The sequence below is a fragment of the Physeter macrocephalus genome, unplaced genomic scaffold (assembly GCF_002837175.3).
Source record: "Physeter macrocephalus isolate SW-GA unplaced genomic scaffold, ASM283717v5 random_460, whole genome shotgun sequence".
Classification (NCBI taxonomy): domain Eukaryota; kingdom Metazoa; phylum Chordata; class Mammalia; order Artiodactyla; family Physeteridae; genus Physeter; species Physeter macrocephalus.
Genome location: NW_021145746.1, coordinates 24550 through 41964, shown reverse-complemented (window position 1 = coordinate 41964; position 17415 = coordinate 24550). Strand labels below are relative to the sequence as shown.

General features: G+C 54.5%; 1 protein-coding gene across 1 annotated transcript in view; it reads right to left on the bottom strand.

Moving 5' to 3' along the window:
• Positions 1–207: 207 nt before the first annotated feature.
• LOC102988017 (ras-responsive element-binding protein 1) overlaps positions 208–17415 on the bottom strand; it is a 37539-nt gene continuing 20331 nt past the window's right edge. The window contains exons 6-8 of the mRNA XM_028485565.2: positions 11044–11208; positions 4928–5746; positions 208–3602 (exon numbers count right to left, since the gene is read on the bottom strand). Of these exons, the coding sequence (XP_028341366.1) occupies positions 3091–3602; positions 4928–5746; positions 11044–11208 (1496 nt within the window). The 3' untranslated portion in view covers positions 208–3090. The remainder of the gene's footprint in view (positions 3603–4927; positions 5747–11043; positions 11209–17415) is intronic.

Below are 17415 nucleotides of genomic sequence, written 5' to 3'. Positions count from 1 at the left end.
CCGCCGCGGCCCCGGAAGAGACCACCCTGGGCGAGCCAGGATGAGGGCACGAGGCAGCTTTTGAGAGATGCCACCTGGGCGACGGCTCTCATGGGTGCCACGGGTGCCAAGCTGGCGGCGAGCAGGCCTGAGGTTCCCCCCGATGGCCGTGGACACCAATGACCCGTCCCCAGCAGGCTGCAGCCTGGGGGTGGGACAAGCTGACAGGATCACAGCAAATCAGACGGGCCATGTGACCGGCAACCTGCCGTTTTTAAAATATAACATTTATTGCTTAGATGGTTTGATACAGAACAGCTTTTCTTCTCATTTTGAATTTGGAAGTACTATACAACTGAATACAAAGAGGAGCGAAAAGTACCAAAACCAAATTTGTGATTCTCTGTTCATGTGGCATAAACCAGTTTTGTACATAACATGTAGCAGCAGTTTTTAAGTTCCCTTTAGAAAAATATGAATTCTACACATTTATTATTGTTTCCTGTTTAATGCGTGGGCTGAAATCACTAGGATCAACTTCCTTCTGGAGGAAAGAGAGGAACAGAGGGTGGAAAGAACGGTGAAACTTCCTGAAACCGGCATCCGACTGTCACATAGCTTCCCCAGGGCTGGTGGAAAAAACAGCCCTTTGGTTTTTTTGTTTTGTTTTCACAGCCGGGAGTTTCATGTAGTGATTGAATCTCAGCATCGTGTCCATAAATCAAAGAGAAAAACAAAAGAGAGAAACTTGCACCTCAAAAAACTTTTCAGAAGATCCATATATATATATTTTTTTGTAAAAGCCCTGAGAGAAGGAGAAAGAGAATCAAACAAATGTAGAGAAACAAATTAGCTGGACATGCAAACTAAGCTATGATTCACCCAGAGTTTAAACAAATCACAAATTTCACAGTTTAATATTGGGGGAGGGGACAGAACATCAAACAAATGATACATCTCTCAACCTCACTAGTAAAATGTGGCAAGACCTTATCGACTACGAGGGCGCAGACAAGGCTAAATAAAGCTTTCAGTGGATCGTGATCCCTGCGAGCGGCAGCCCCGGCTGTGCTGCCGGCCTGGCTCCTGCTCCGTCCCACCCCAGCGTAGAGTTAAGTCGTGGCCGCTCCCCACAACGTTCCGAGCTTTAGTGTGGAGAGCTGCGAAGAAAAACAAAACACAAGCAACCCCCAATAATAACAACAACAAAAATAACAACAACAATCGTCATAAGGAATTCAGGGATGAATGAACTGGTTTTAACTAAGCACACCACGCTTGGTAGGAAGTGATACTGGGTGGGGGAATCATTGGTTCTGATTCGTGCTCACGTAGAGTGAAGAAAACCTTTTGAAACTGGTTCACACATCCCTAATACAGTTAAAAGTCATATATACCTCAACCTTTTTCCTTTCACATGCAAAGAGATCACTTTTCATCATGTCAAGAACACATATAGCTTCCTTTGAAGCCCGGGTGGTTGGCTTTTGGCTACCAGGAGTTGGTGAGGAAGTGGAGAGGAAGGGGGTCCCTGTGGTGGACACAGGTGTAAGGACAGAGGAGCCCCGGGGGCCAGAAAGGGCCAGGGTCCCGGGAGGGGTGGCACGGGAGGCCTGAGGCACTGAGGCTGGGGCGTCCCAGGCGCCTGGTGGGAGGACAGGATGCTGAGCACAGCCCAACTACAGTAGGATCTGTTTCTTTTCACTGCTGGCAGCTACAGTAAGGGGGTCTATTGCCTGCAACGATGCTCACGCAAGAAAATCCCGCCTCTGTGCACCCAGGGGTTCAGGCGATTCAGAAACTAGACACAACACGTTTATCTTCGAGCACCAACCCCAAATCACAGGAAGGTAAACATACACCTAATTTTTCCTTTTCAATCTCGCATGTGCAGTTTTATTACCAGTAGTAGTATTTCATCGCTCTGCAAAGGACAGGGGCGCAGGCGGGTGAGGCCTGGGCTGGGTCTGGCAGAAGACCGCGAAGGGCAGGTCTTGCTGCCGCCTGGCTTTCCCGGAAGCCCAGGCACGCACCTCGCCTCCTCCCCTCTCCCCTCCCCGGCTGCCCCTCGGCCCCGCGGGCGGGCGGGCAGACCACACGGCCCCTGCGGGGTTCTGCAGTCACGGAAGAAAGGCTTGTCTAAGTACAGTAGAAGAGCCACCGCCCAGAGAGCCAAGGACAGCTGCAGGCAGACGCTCACACGGGGACCTGGGGGCGGCCCAGGTCTCCCAGGACAAATATTGCCCATTTGTTTCTGCTGACTGCAGAGACCAGCAAACTGATGAACTACAAATAATAATAATAATAATAATAATATTATTAATACATATACCGAAAGGGGGGGGGAATCAGATACATGACACCTATGCATGTTTTCCATCAGTTCAGTTGCCAGGGGAACTCTTCTGTCTTGAAACTTGAACAGTAATGGCATATCTAACGCTGAGAGAGTGGAAACATGTACGAGGTCGAAGCTAGAATCTTTCCTGGTTTTGGCTTGAACCAAACTGGAAACCTTCATCAACCACATCCTGCAATATATCGAGGACCAAATTACAGCCCCACCATGTAGCAAAGAGAGAAAAAAAAAAAAAAGCCTAGTTGAGAATGAGCATCTTATCCACATTTCCTCTGGGAATTTACATGAAATTCACATCACTTTCTTCCAGTTATTGGCCATGGGTATCCGAGGGCATGTTTTTTTTTTTTTCCTTCTGTTTCCAGCTCACAGAACAAACGTTACTATCACAGAATTGCAAAAACAAGTTAACACACACCAAAACAGAAGGTAACGTTAATGCTTAAATGAAAAGGTCCTCTCCAAATAATTCATTAAAATATTTGCTTTGTTTTTTAAGAAGTCATTTTGGGAAAACACAACACCCAAGACGACACCAAAGGGCTGGTAAGTAGTTAAGGCACTCGAGTCGCACGTGCTGCATCTCCGCATGGGTCTGTAAGGCTATGGCACTGATCGAGGCGCCCGCCCCCTTCCCCCCCTCCCCCCCCCCCCAAAGAGCTGAAGGGCACTGAGGAAACCTCGGGAAATATAGACTCAGGACATTTTGCTCTGCTGGCTTTCGTCTGTGTGCTGGGGGGCAGGACGGGCTGTCATTCCAGGCCCAGGAGCGAGGCGCTGTCGGCAGCGGCCAGGAGCGGGTGGGCGGGCCTCCTGCTGGGCAGCTCCAGCAGGTCCTGCACGAGGGCTGCCGGGCTCTCCCGCTCAGGGTCACCCGGGGACGCCTGCTCCTTGGGGCTGCCCGCGGCAGCAGCCCTGGGAGCACTCCTGCCGGCCTCAGCCTGGCCAGCACCCGCCGTCCGGCCGGCCGCCCTCTCCTCCCTGCGGCCTGCATCCTTGGGGGCCAGAGTCTCCTTCCGGCTGCGGGTGACGGCCGCGTGGTTGCTGGCGAGCAGGGCCGAGTCCGCCTCGCTCTCCGACACGGGGGTGGCGCCGCTGTGGGCGGACTCGCTCTCGCTGTCCTCCTCGCCTCGCTCCTCCTTGTCGCTGTCCTTCCCGCGGTGCTTGGCGTGCCGGGCTTTCTGGTGGACCCGCTGGTGGCGAACCAGGCTGTGCTTCAAGGTGAAGGTTCGCTCGCAGGTCTGGCATTTGTACGGCCTCTCTCCTGGGGGATGGAGAGAGATTCACGGCTGTCAGCAAGGCCACCGGCACCCACCTCCCCGCTCTGCATGAGAGCAAGCGAAGGCCCGAGGGGGAGGGCGGCGGGGCCGGGCCGGGCCGGGCCGGGCCTCCCTCCTGCTCACAGGAAACCTTATCTGTCTGAACTGGCAAAATGGGGAGGGAGGAGAGTGGAGGCCCACACAGCCCTGTCTCGTCGTCCTTCAGCCCAGGCTTCGCACACCTGACCCAGGAACCAGTCCCAGAAGCGGAACCTCAGGGACAACCAGACCGGCTTGAAAGAACCCCGTGGAAGGACAGCAGCGGCGTCCTTCCCAGGGTCGGGCACCATCGCCAGGGACCCTGCAGGGCGGCACCTCCCAAGTCAAAGCTGCGGATATGCTGTGTTCTGACTCAGAGCAGCTGGGGCTTCCCCCCTCGCTTGCAAACACGGAGCTGAGAGCAGCTGAGAGCACCACCTGCCAGTGGCCCGAGAATCTCTCTCTGCTGGGAGCCAAGCTCCGGTGCCCTCAAGTCCCGGCACAGGGCCGTGGGTGTGTGTGGGGGGCACGTGTGCACCTTGGCCGCTGAGAGGAGAGGGAAGCTGAAACCAAGACACAGGGGAGCTTTTCTGTTTGGTGGGGGAAGAATCGCTTGTATCTTCTGGCTTCATGAGGACATCCAGGCGGCCTTTCTACCAAGACAACAGCTGCTGCTTTGGGGTTTGCAGCCTCAAGTCCAGAGGCGGTGGGTTCCAGGAGGAGCAAAGACGTGCCCAGGCAGCAGCCAGGTGACCGCCCCACTCAGCCCCATCAGCCCTGCTGCTGCAGAGCCAAGAACACACCAGGTTCTCGCTGCACGGCCGACCTAACAGCTGCTGGCTGACGGCGAATCCCGGGTGCCTCCGCGCCGAGGCCCCGGGCCGCGAGCCCCGCGGAGCCCCGCCGCGCCCCGCCGCACCGCCTGCTCTGCCGGCCACACCCCCAGCAGCCCCGGGCCAAACCCACATTCTTCTAGATGCTTCTGCCAGACAGGGCAGCCATCATCCCCATTCTAGAGGCAGGACGACGGAGGCTCAGAGGGCCAAGAGGCCGATCAAAACGCGCTGGCAAACACCACTCCGCCGTCCACTGCCCAGCTTGTGCCCTCCGAGTGCTAAGAGCTGGACAAGCCCTTAGAATTCCTAGCTCACCCGGGCTCTACCCCTGCTCGGCAAGGGCGCCCTGCTGCCCACGGTGGCTGGAGGACGGGAACCTGGCCGGCTCGCCGCCCCCCTCGCCCCCCGCCCCGCAACCTCCGCCAGCAGCCCTCCCCCCGCCCCGCCCCCCTCACCTGTGTGTGACCTCATGTGCCGGGTCAGGTCCTGCAGGGACCAGAACCTCTTGCTGCACACACTGCACACCTTCTTCCTCTTGTCCGCCTTGCTGGCCGCACTCCTGGGGGAGTCTGTCTTTGGCTTCTTGTCCTCCTCACTCTTCTCCGAGGGCTTCTTCTCGGCCAGGCCCTCCCCATCCCCGTCCGAGGGGCCCTCGGCCTCCTCGCTCTGCTTCTCCCCGGGGGCTTCGGACGCGGCCTCCGCCTGGGCGGGGGGCTCGGTGGCCGGGGGCTCGGCGGGTCTCTGCGGCAGCTCGGGGGCAGTGGGCGGTGGCCCTTCGGGCTCCCGGGGGGCCGCGCTCCTGTCCCCGGGCTCCTCGCGGCCGTGGGCCTTGCGGTGGCGGTTGAGGGTCCCGAGGAACTTGAAGCTCTTGCCGCAGACGTGGCAGGCGTGGCGGGCGTGCCTGTGGTCCTGCGCAGCCGGGTCCCCGCCGCCCCCCGCGCCAGCCTCGCCCTCGGCCAGCTTGAAGCCCATCAGCTTGCTGGCGAGGTTGAGGTCCAGGCTCTTGTTGCTGACCGTGTCCTCCTCGGGGCTGTCTGCGTCCTCGTCCCACTCCTCCTCCGCGCGCTCCTCCTCGGCCTCCGCGGCCTCCTCGGCGCCCCTCTCCTCCCCGGCCAACGGCGTGGCTGCCGCCGGCTCCGCCTCCTCCGCCGGCGACTCGTCCGGGACCCGGCTGGGCTCGGCGGCGGCTCCTTCGGCTGTCGGCGGCTCCCTCTCCCGGGAGGTGAGGTCCAGCACTTCGCCTCCCGCCGATGCCTCAGCGTCCGACTGGCTGTCTGCGGAGCAAGCACGGGGCAGGCTGAGACCCGGGCCACCAGACACGCCCCTTCCGAGGGCTCGCTCGTGACCCACCCCCCCGGGGGCCTGCCTCCCAACCCCCGCCAGGACTTCTCTCACCCAAATCCCCCTCACCCCTCATGTCCCTCAAGGGCCAAGGCGAATCTGGGGTTAATTTAAAAAGGCGGAAGGAGCAGCCGCACACGGGCGCACACAGGCTGGGCTCACAGGGGAGCTGCGCCTGCAGCTCCCGGCCTCCCTTCCCCCCTATGCCGAGCCAGCCCCCTCCACGGGCACACACAGGATGCTCGGGGCCCCCAGGGGCAGCCAGACAGAGCGACGGCGAGAGAGGACAGCTGGCACATTCCAGAGACTCGTAGCACGAGGGAGGTTGAGGAAGCTGAGCCGTAGAAGTTATTTTCCAGCAAAGAGGTTGTGTACACATGCAGCCTACACAGGCCCGCCCCCCAAACACGGTATCTGGGAGCACCTCACAGGAAGTGGCCCAAAGTGAGTATTCTGTGTATGTGGTACACATGCTCCCGCCTGACGGCTGGTTTCCAGTAGACGTCCCAGGCAACAGGAGACGCATGCACATCTGTATGCACACCTGCAGGCCCCCCTGGCAGCTGGCAGGACCCCATGTAGGGAGCAGAAACATTTCCTGTCTCTCAAGTGGTTCCTACCTGTCCAGTCTCCACAGCAAAACCAGATGTGGACAGGCCACCAGTGTCTGTCAGCCTTCTTAAGGGCTGGCCTGGTGGTAACAGGATCGACACCAGAGAGACGACGGTATTTATCAAAAGCACCATCTCCTCTCTATGCTGGTTGAACAAAGTCTTAGCCAGTATTTTATTATGTGCTCTGATAGTGAAGCTAAAGCTTGCTGAGCCCCACTATTAACTACAGATGCAACGGCCAATGGACTACTGTGGCATCAGGCTGATAAAGTTCGTTATGTCATGGCACATACGTGACATGCACCTCCCTCATCATGCCAGGTCTCCGATCACAAGTTCACACACCTAACCTGAAGTCTCACCTGATGAGAGCAGACCACCGCCACACCGACCCAGGCCCGTGGCTCTGAGTCACAGGCTCCACGCCTCACCACCAAGGCAGCCCTGGGCTGGGGGCGAAGGAGCTGCACCAGCCAGCCCTGCCATGGTCACACTGCCTGGGGCTCTCGGCTCACCTACAGCAGTCTACGTGGCTCTCCCACTTTACTTCTTTTCACTGGTTTTATTCTGACTACTTTTTGGCAACCACTGTTTGAGTATCTTAAAAGGTTTCAGAAGGATACAAGAAATTGTGGGGTGAATATAAAATTTCTGAATGAAATTTTGACAATTTAAATGATTTCTGACAATTATCCAAAAGATGAAAGAAGATGACCCCTGAGACATGCACACCAACATCGAGGCCATATTCCAAAAAACCAGCTGCTCATTTTCTTGAATCACGCAAATGGAGAGCACCTATTAAATGGCTTTTGGTATAAACTCCACAATAAAAAAAAAATACAGAATGCTTGGTTTCCTATTTGTTGGTTCCGTGGGTAGTTACATTAAAGACAAAAAAAAAAAAAAAAAAAAGAAAAAAAAAAACGGCGAGGGGAGGGTTGATCTCTGGTTACTCCCTATTTGTCCCAGTATATTCTAGACTGTTTCACTTAATTATTAATTTTTTTCCACCAAAGAGCATGGATTATTTAAAATTTCAACTGTAGTAGGATATATTTAAGATGATAAACTTTGGGGGGGAAAATTCACAGTGAATTCTGAAATCAAACACAAGTAAAAACACTATAATAATACACTAAGATCCGATCGTTCTGACTCGTGGGCCCTCCCTTAGTGTGGATAATGGAGAGCTCACCCTAAAGGCAATGGGAGGCCAACTCGCTTCCTCCGAGGAGTGCAGAGGGCTTGATGCCTTCTACCCAACGTCCACTAGGGAGCGTGTTTTAGCAGGGCAGCCGGTGCCCTTCAAGTTCCCAGCAGCACCAAGGGCTCTTCTCAGCAATTCTTGGGAACAAGGCACTTAGACGCCTCTGTCTCGTGAACACCCGCCTTACAGTGCCAGGTCCTATCTTGACCTCGTCCTCCGCAGCCGCTCACCCTTCCGAGTGCAGGTGGCGGAGCAATGCGGCTTTAAAAATGTGTTGATCTGGGGACTTCCCTGGCGGTCCAGTGGTTAGGACTCTGTGCTTCCACTGCAGGGGGCCTGGGTTCGATCCCTGGTCGGGGAACTAAGATCCCGCAAGCTGTGAAGTGCAGCCAAAAACAGAAAAGAAAAAGGGGAGGGGAGGGGAGGGGAGGGGAGGGGAGGGGAGGGCGGGGGAAGAAAAATGTGTTGATTTTCTGTCCCTGTCAGCCAGTCCCTCATTCGTGATGCTAATCTAAGAAAACTGCTAGAGGAAGCAGACAGAATCTGAAGGCACTAGTAGGTAAGAAGCCCAAAGCTCCTCCGATGCGATGCAGAGTGTGGAGACTTCCACGTTAGCGCAACAACTAAGTATCTACTGCTTCCTAGAAATTTCGCGTCACCCAACTGAGGTGACAACGTACTGACCTCAACGCCTACCTGGCTGGGCAGGGGCACAGCCTCCACTTTATCTAGACCAGTACTCTCCGTGGTGCAGTCCATGCCCGTACGTGGCCTTCTGGGCCGGCAAGGGGGCCACCACTGAGGGACAGTCTTCAAGTGTCCACGCTGGGGAATTAATTCCCTGGCGGTCCAGTGGTTGGGACTCGGCGCTTTGACTGCCGTGGGCCCGGGTTCAATCCCTGGTTGGGGAAGTAAGATCCCAAAAGCCATGCGGCGAGGCAAAAAAAAAAAAAAAAAAAGTCCATGTTTACACTGATTTGAAAAGTCACATGCAGGTGCCCACAAATAGGAAGGCTCCTACAGGCATCATCTGAGGAAGAACCAGGAGCATCCCCCGAGGGCAAAGTGGGCCAGGGCACCTCTGCCCACAAGAAAGTGAATCAAAGTTTCAGCCTAGCTTTGCACTATCAATATGTCCCTTTCAGCTAAAACTGCCCCCTTCGGAGCATCTTCAGCGTGCCTTTGGGGGAAAATCTAGGGCACATTGTTGTGAGACCTTATGTGATCGAAAAAGTCAGACCTACGCTGCAAAACATGTCCTGGGATTTTAAGAAAATGCAACCTAGGCATATAAACATAGAAATCCCTCAAGAACTGCCTTGGTCATTTCCTGCCTTTGTGTTTTTACGGTCTTTCTCCAAAGCCTCACTTTTAACTTCATGGGAGGGAGCCGGAAAGAAACCTTCACTCCCTCCATCATGCTCACCTGGTTTAAAAAAATTCCCCTTGAAATCACTGAAATCCACCTCCCTGACCCTCCTTCTCCCCACCTTACCTCTCAGCCCTCTTTCTCACCACAGATTGCGACCACAATTAAACCAAACCTATATTTTTCTCTTTGCTGGTTTCACGTTACAGCTCTCACTGAACTTTCTTTTTCCAGAGGCTTTGTCCCTTAAAGGAAACCTACACAACCTCCGGGCAGGGTCAGGGCAAGGAGGGCGCTGATGGGACTTGGAGAAACAAAACTCATAACTGCAATTTAAAAAATAAATTCACCCACCATGAAGATGTGGGCTGCACCGAAGCTAAGATATAAGTTCCGATTAGCTTTGCGCCTGCAGGAGCCCTGGTTTTGGTGTTCCCTGATCATACAGATCAAGATGCTGAACCCAAAGTATGCATCCAGCACGTGGCTGTTACACTTTAAGACTTGTCTGCCAGCGTGGGAAACCAAGGGCTCCCCGCGGCCACCTCCACTATCAGCTGCTTTCCCTCCTTTGGGACCGTGATGGGCTGTGAGAAAACGGGCTGGCTGGAAAGTGATGTGGCAGCTGACACTCAAACACTGAGAGGGGTCATCCCAGTGACGGTGTGCTCTGCCAGCCTCGCTGCCAGTTTCCTGGGGGTTGAACAGCAGATCACCCAGCAACCTCAGGCTCGAGGGCACCCAAGTCACGGCAAGATTCCATGGGGCCTGTACGTTTCTCTACTCAAAGATCCTGGCAAGTCACATAGACCTGGACGCTGGAGCGGGGGTGGCAAACTGGCCTACACTTTTATACCCTGAGAGGGTCTGGGTACACCACAACCAAGGGCCTGGCCGTTCAAGGGCTCGTTTCACTGGGCTCTGTGGGAGGCGTGGGGAAAGAGCAGAGGCCGCTGCACCAGCTCCTCTTCCTGGGGAGGCTGCCCGTTCACTGCGCCCCTCTCCCCCGTAACTGGGACAAGGACAAGGGGGCCGGGGCCGGGCCTGAAGCCCGACCCTCCAGTCCACACTCACTCGCAGACAACACAGCCCCCAGCCCACCCAAGTCTGAGGGAGAGAATTCCGGACACAGCCACAGCCCTAGAAAAGCACATTTGGGGGGAATCTCCTCAGATTCAGAAAAGGGGGAAACGTCCAGCTTTCAAGATTTGCCAGACTGAACCCATACCTTCAATGGTTATTCAGCACTGGCCAACCAGCCCTGTGTCTGAGTAACCTGCAGCAGCCGATTTTCTGTTTTATTTGTTTTGAGGGGTGAGGGACATAAAACCCCAGCAGTTGGAGATAATGGAATATACTGAATAGAGGACACGAGTAAATACAGAAGCTGTAAGGAAAAAAAAGGTGGCAGGAGACGCACGGGGCAGCTGTTAATTGCTCTATAGGGGCCGGAGGAAGGAAGCACATATCAGCACATGAGAAGAATACCCGGATTCGGGTCAAGCAGAGATGTGATTAAAGAAAGGACATGCAGAGTGCTTTTTCAAACAAGACAAAGTTTTTTTACTGGGAAAAGAGTTATTTAAAAGAAAAACACCCCACCCAGCCCGGCCCCTCCCTGTTGAGGGTGGAGCATCACTAGTTCCTGCAACACCCTGGCATCCGAGTGGGCCCATCCCTGCTCTGGAGGATGCGGCAGACGCTGGGGTTTGAGAAAACACCACCCGAGTAGTTTCACATCCCTTTCAGACGTGTTCCCGTGCAGAGCTGGACTGTGCATCCTCCTGCACAGCCCAGCTCCACAGGGCAAAGGGCAGGAACAGGCGTCTGGGGTGGGGAACAAGATCTTCTCTAGCAGCTCAGAGAAGCAGCCTGGGGCCGCTACCATGGCCCCCATACCCGTCCTGCTGCTGGGATGCCAGCAGGATGCCTCAGGGTCCTGCAGAGAAGGGGAGGCCTCCAGCCGCAAGCGCGGAGGCCGGAGCGCGACTAACGGGCTCCTGCGGCGCCCTCCTCTCCATCACTTGGAGGCACTACCTGTGCTATCATGGGCTCCAACATCACTCTCTTTTGACTGGGGGATAAGCCCGTTTCTTCTCAGGGAACAGGCGGTAACTCCGTGTTTGCGCAACTGGTGGCGTTCACAGTTAGATTTGGTGGAAAAGAAGGCACCGCATTTTTGACAAGGGAAGGGTTTCTGACCTGAAGCGGGAAAAAAAATATATGTTTATCTGGCTTTCTACTGCAATGAAAAAGAAAAATCGCTTTCCATTCATTCTCCTGGGATCATTGGCATTTGTCCACCCCCCACCCCCACCGAACCACTTTCTTTTAAGAAAATAAACAAAATACATTAAAAAAAACGACAAAACACTGAGAACAGCAGCAACTCAAATGACCACCTTCCCTCATCCTGAGTGGGATGAAAGACTTGTCTTCAAAACACTGAAAGTTAACAATGAAACCAAGATGCATATCTGACGTAAAACAACAGCACTACAATGACAGCTCTTCCATGATAGCTGCAACAAAGGCGAGTGAAGGGGCTGAGCACAGCAGGAGAACACCTACGTCCACCAGAGAGGATGCCTGTGATGCTTCCAGCCTGGCAGGTACCGTGGACGTGGGGGATCGGATGGGATGAAGGGCAAGGCCCGGGGCCTCCTGGAGGACTCCTGAACCCTCTGGATGTCTCTGGGGTCCGGCCTCCCACCTGGACTGGAAGTGCTGAGTTCTGACTTCCCGGGATGCCTCCTGTCTGACCTCTGCCCAAGGTCATGGTGGTCCTAGCTGGCAAGACAGGGGAGGTCGGCTTGGTGCACGAAGGTTCTCTGTCCCCCTTGCTCTAAGCTCTTGCTGGTGGTGAATCAGTGACCCAGGTCCCGAGTCTGAGCAGAGCCACGTGCTCCACTCAGCAGCCTGCGTGTGAAGCTGAGTCACGGACCGGCCCCTAACCCCACCAGCCCCACAAGCGGGCCAGCTGCCTATCCCTCCCCGGCCACTATCTGCTTTGACCGGCCTCTCCCCTTCTTCCATTTTGATTCCTTTTGCAGGCTCCTCAGCACCCGGTCCTGTGTCTGCATGGACAGACAAGGGGGCGAAGCCAGGGCAGACCATGAGGACAAAGAGAAGGAAAGAGGAGGGACCAGGGAAGGGAGTGGGCGGGCACCAGGACAGAGGAGGTGTGGTTATCAGCTACTGCATCACCGGATTCTTCTGTTTTCCCCACCGAGTGCCACATTCTAAGGTCCCGGTTTCTGATTTTACAGGGAAAAGGTTTCGTGCACCAACAAACAGGACTCACAGAGCTGCAGCCAGCACGGCTGTCTCATAACCCCGGGGCTGCCACGATCACACATACATCAAGACATGACAGGCAAGTCAATCAGCGCGGTTCCCTGGAAACACTAAGGGGTGGGGGGTGGGGGGGCTGAGCTTCAGCCTTCCATTCAGGTTTAGACGAGCATTAACGGACCCCAGAACCAGCGCAGGCGCACAAGTCCAGGCACCCAGGGAATGAGCAGCGTGGGCCTGGAGCCCAGAGTTCTCAGGACAGGAAGGACTGGCAGTGCCAGCCGCACAACTCTGGGGCGCCCTTCGCACGGAGCACACCGCGTGTGACCCCGAACCCCCACACTCCAAGTAAGAGCATCAGCAGTAACCAAAGAAAGGGGACATCCACTTCCGCCTGAGCCATGGTTCCAAATCACTGGTAGAGGTTTTTAAGACCACAGATGCCTAGAGCCATCAAAGACCATGGAATTAGAAGCCTGGGAAGGTGGAATCAGACAGAGACCGGGCCCGTGCACCTTTAAGGAGCTCCACTTGGGCCTGAGAGGATGAACTGGAGAACCCGACTGCTTCACAAAGCTTGTAGGTGTTTTGTGCTAAATTTATAAAAATGCTTACAGTAAAAAAAAAAAAAAAAAAAATCACGCTTTTTGCGTGAAGACCAACAGAGACCGGGCCCGTGCACCTTTAAGGAGCTCCACTTGGGCCTGAGAGGATGAACTGGAGAACCCGACTGCTTCACAAAGCTTGTAGGTGTTTTGTGCTAAATTTATAAAAATGCTTACAGTAAAAAAAAAAAAAAAAAAAAAAATCACGCTTTTTGCGTGAAGACCAGTTGTAAAGTATTTTAATGTTTTTTTGGTGCACCCTTCTCGCTTTTCACTAAAAGTTGAACATGTTTAATAGTTATTCAAGCTGTGTTAAGTAAGAAGAAAATACTTTTCCTTTAACATTTTATTGTCAAAAGGCAACATCACAGCTTCCCTGAGTCAGGCCAGTTTGAAAAACAAGAGAACCAGGCTCAAGAAGAAAACAAATCAGAAGCTGTGACTATGAACTGTGATCTGGTTCTTGATTTCAAATAAAGCAGCTAGTTTCTTCCTCTTACATGATTTACTCTGTAATTTTCACACTGGTAAATGCTTCACTTTTACAGCTGGTTTGAATAGCCAGGCTGATGTCCCATGATGATGAAGAGTCCTGTTAAGGTTAAATGTAGAGAACGATTCAATGACCTGAAAGTACTGTATCCAGTTAGGAAGATTACCAAAGTGACAACTAACAGGAGTCTTTAAAAGTTCCCATTTCACTGCATAAGTCGCACATTTTATACAGCAGTGTGCTCTCCAGACTGCATGGACAGAGGAAAACAAGAGCGCTTTTACTATTTGATAATCATACAGGTTTCAGAAAAACCTTGCTGACTTGTAATCTATGTGGAAAGTATCCAATGATTTTATTCATTTGGTAGCAGCCACAGAAGACTGTTTCAGCAGGGGTGTTTCTAAACGCACCTGTAAGCACAAGGGGCTACCTCTGCACCAAAGGCCCATGACGTCCTTCCACCCCACCCCGTGATGTCAGCCAGCAGTTTTCACTCTCACAGAACAGTCAAGAAACGAAGAAAGAAATTCTTCAGGAGACGACGCCGTCTGGCAGGCACTGGGCAGGAAGGAATAAAGGATGAACAACCAGAGCAAGTCCGATGCCCCAGCCTCACACCCTCAGACGCCTCTCCGTCTCTCCGTACCCGTCCCCCTCCGCCCCCGCCCGGGGCACAGGCCTCTCTCTGTCTGTCTGTCTTTCTTTCAGGATTTGGCAGACGCAGGGCTGGCCAGGTAAACGCTTTCAGAGCTGCCCCTTAAGAAAGTGGGAAGCAGCTAAACACGGCTGGTGTCAGAAGTGCTTCCACACTGAGGTGTGTACATCTCACTGGTCTCAGCTCCGCCGCTGGTTGCCTGTGAACAGCGGGTGGGAGAGGTGGGTGCGGAGGGCCCCAGGCTGGCAAAAAAGGGCAGCGAAGCCAACCATGAGAGAGTGAGCAAGGCAGGGGGCCAGGGGTGTCAGAGCGGGAGGGCACCTCAGCATCACAGGTGCCGACCCCTCCATTCCACGAGGAGGAAGATGAGGAAGGGGCTGAAATGGACCGTTTTCTGGCACTCTCTCCTCTACTTGTGGCCTCAAAACACACGGGACGCTCACGAGGGGGAAAGGCAGGAAGAGTGAGCCGTCTTCTCCTAAAGAGGCAGCACTGTTCAGGTTGAGAAGGGAAGGAGCCAGGACGGTCCTCCTCAACAGGACGCCATGGGCTAGTAGAGGAGGGGAAGGAGGAAACTCAGCTGCGTGCGGAGATCACGCCAGGATCTCACGAAGGACGCCAGCAGACGCCAGCTTCCTCCTCAGACGCGATTCCCAGAACCTGAGCCACGCAGAGAAAGGGCTGAAACCACGTGCCCCTTGCCTGAGCAACAGTGAACCCCCGGCTGGACACTTAACACCTGGGCTACTTAATGCTGCCCATTTAGGGGGCGGGGTGCACTGGAAACATGTCTGTGAGACGATGTATAGATGCTAGAATTCTTTGCATTCGCTGAGACGCTGGGAAAAGGCCGACTCTCAAGGTGCACAGTTTGCTTCAATCCAGTTTAAAACTGGACCCCACTCAGAAGCTTCTGGCTGGAATGCAGCTAGAGCTTAGTACTACCACCCCGGCCCCCCAAGCCTCTTCCCTGTGTAACGAGGTTTTACAGGGTCATTCCAGAGTCCATGTTTAGTTTCTGTTACATGTGCGCCTCAGTCTAATGTCAGCATTATGGAGGGAGCACCTCATAGGAAGCCAAGAGCCGGGCGCTTGGAGATCCCACAGCAGCGCCCTTTACCAGGAAAACCTCAGTGTGCAGGAAGGGTGGGCAGGTCCCATGATTTCTCAGGCTCCGTCCAGCTCCAGCACTGTGTCAGGCGCAGCCGAGGGCTGTATAAAATTACTGCGTGGAGCTAATGCCGAGATTGCTGCTGGAAGCTGAGGCTGTGAACGGGCAAAGGAAGTCAGCCGAGCCCCGTGGGCGCCAGCCTTCGTCCAGGTCTCAGCGTGTGGTTAGCACCATCCCACGGGCACAAAGTCTCTGGTCAACAGCTCGTGGTCCGCAGCCGTGTTCCACCTTGTCTCAAACCACTTCCCAGTCTTCTACGCTGGCACGTGTCAGGATACAGGGGGGCAGAAGAGGCATGCCCCCTGCACCCTCGGACGGAACCTGACCCTGGCTCCCACCCCAGCACTACTGCGCGTCCCCCGAATGCCTGCAGGCAAGTTACTCAAGCCTCCCTAACCCTCAATTTCGTCACGGCAAGGTGGGGACGACACGGCCCTCGTGGCCCGGCCACCAACACTAGCTCTGGAAGGGTTCTCGACCCGCCCGAATGCGCCCCTCAAGGGAAAAAGCCCGCGACCCCACGGCAAGAACACAGGATGCGAGGGACGGGGTGGAAGCAGACACGGCCACCAGGGGACAGTGACTGTGGGGGGAGAAGCGGCAGAACGTGCTCACACCCACACCTGCCCCCGCCCCGCCCCCCGCCCGGTCTCAGACTAACTCCCATCTCCTCTGCTCCGTTCCGACGCCACCAAATTTTAAACCAACGAGGACGCTTCGGCGTTCAAAAGGAGCTTGTACCAGGCACCTGCAAAGACATGGCACGACCCTTGAGAGGAAGTACCGGCTGCTCAGTCCTCTCAGGGAGACCGCTGGCGTGCAGGGAAGAGAACAGAGCACCCGAGAACCAGTGGTACCCGCCAAGCACAGGGCTACCGGCTGGAGCAGGAGGAGGGGAGGCGGTGCTGGCAGGGGAGAGCGCTCCTTGTCGCACCCAGACCACCTGCTTGCTCAAAAGCGGTAACGGGAATACTCACTTCTCCAGAGACTCTGCAGGAGACAAACAGGTGCCACCCAAAAAGGGCGGCAAGAGAGACTGCTGTGCGGGGCACCTTCTCTCTAAGAAGCGTCTTCTTTCTGAACTGCTTTCTTCCTTAGAACTGTTCCCTTACTTTGTCAGGCTTAAATGATTTCAAATGGAGAGAAAATGACAGCCTGAAAATGCAGCACAGACTCTACAAATCTAGGAATTCGGGTTCCTGTTAAATGAGTCCTCCGTGGACAGACACTCCTAACTGATGCCTGGGTTTGAGGCCCCACCACGCCGGAAAGAGACGCCGTGCCCACGTGGCAGCCAGCCTCAGAGAGACCCTGCAGCGCATCCCCGCCACCGCCCGTCTCTTCTGCACTCTCACTGCCCAGGACAGCTCTGCCATCCCCTCCCGATTCCCAACTTGTCAGGAGAAACAACCTTCCACGGAGGATCCACCCTGCGTGAAGCCTTTACACCTGGATACAGAGCGTGGCTCCCACCCAGCCCCCGCCGTCTTCCCCTCTCCACACCGTCACGAGCCTCTGCACTACCTGGGGTTGCCAGATTTAGCAACTAAAAATACAGGACGCCCAGTTAAATCTGAATTTCAGATACACAACAAATAAATTTTTAGTATATCCCAAATAGTGCATAGAAGATATTTATACTAAAAGTTATTTGTTGCTTATTTGGAAGTCAAAATTTTACTGGCATCCTGTATTTTATCGGGCAATCCTGTACCATACGATTCTTTATTCTGTTTTAGGTCCTGTCAATTAATATTTGGGTGGTGATCTCCAAAAGGTTAAGGATCTCACCCAATCACTCCTTAGTTCAAAGATGTAAATTTTGAACACTCAGCTTGAATATTCAGTAACTCATAATTAAGATGACCTTAAGATGACCTTAAGTTGTAGAGTCATCTGACTACTAACTACCTGCTATAAAATTATTTAAAGTGTATTTCTTATCTCAAACTTCTCTTTAAAAATCAATACACGATTGGGCTTCCCTGGTGGCGTAGTGGTTGAGAGTCCGCCTGCCGATGCAGGGGACGCGGGTTCGTGCCCCGGCCAGGGAAGATCCCACATGCCGCGGAGCGGCTGGGCCCGTGAGCCACGGCTACCGAGCCTGCGCGTCCGGAGCCTGCGCTCCGCAACGGGAGAGGCCACAGCAGTGAGAGGCCCGGATACCATACACACACACACACACACA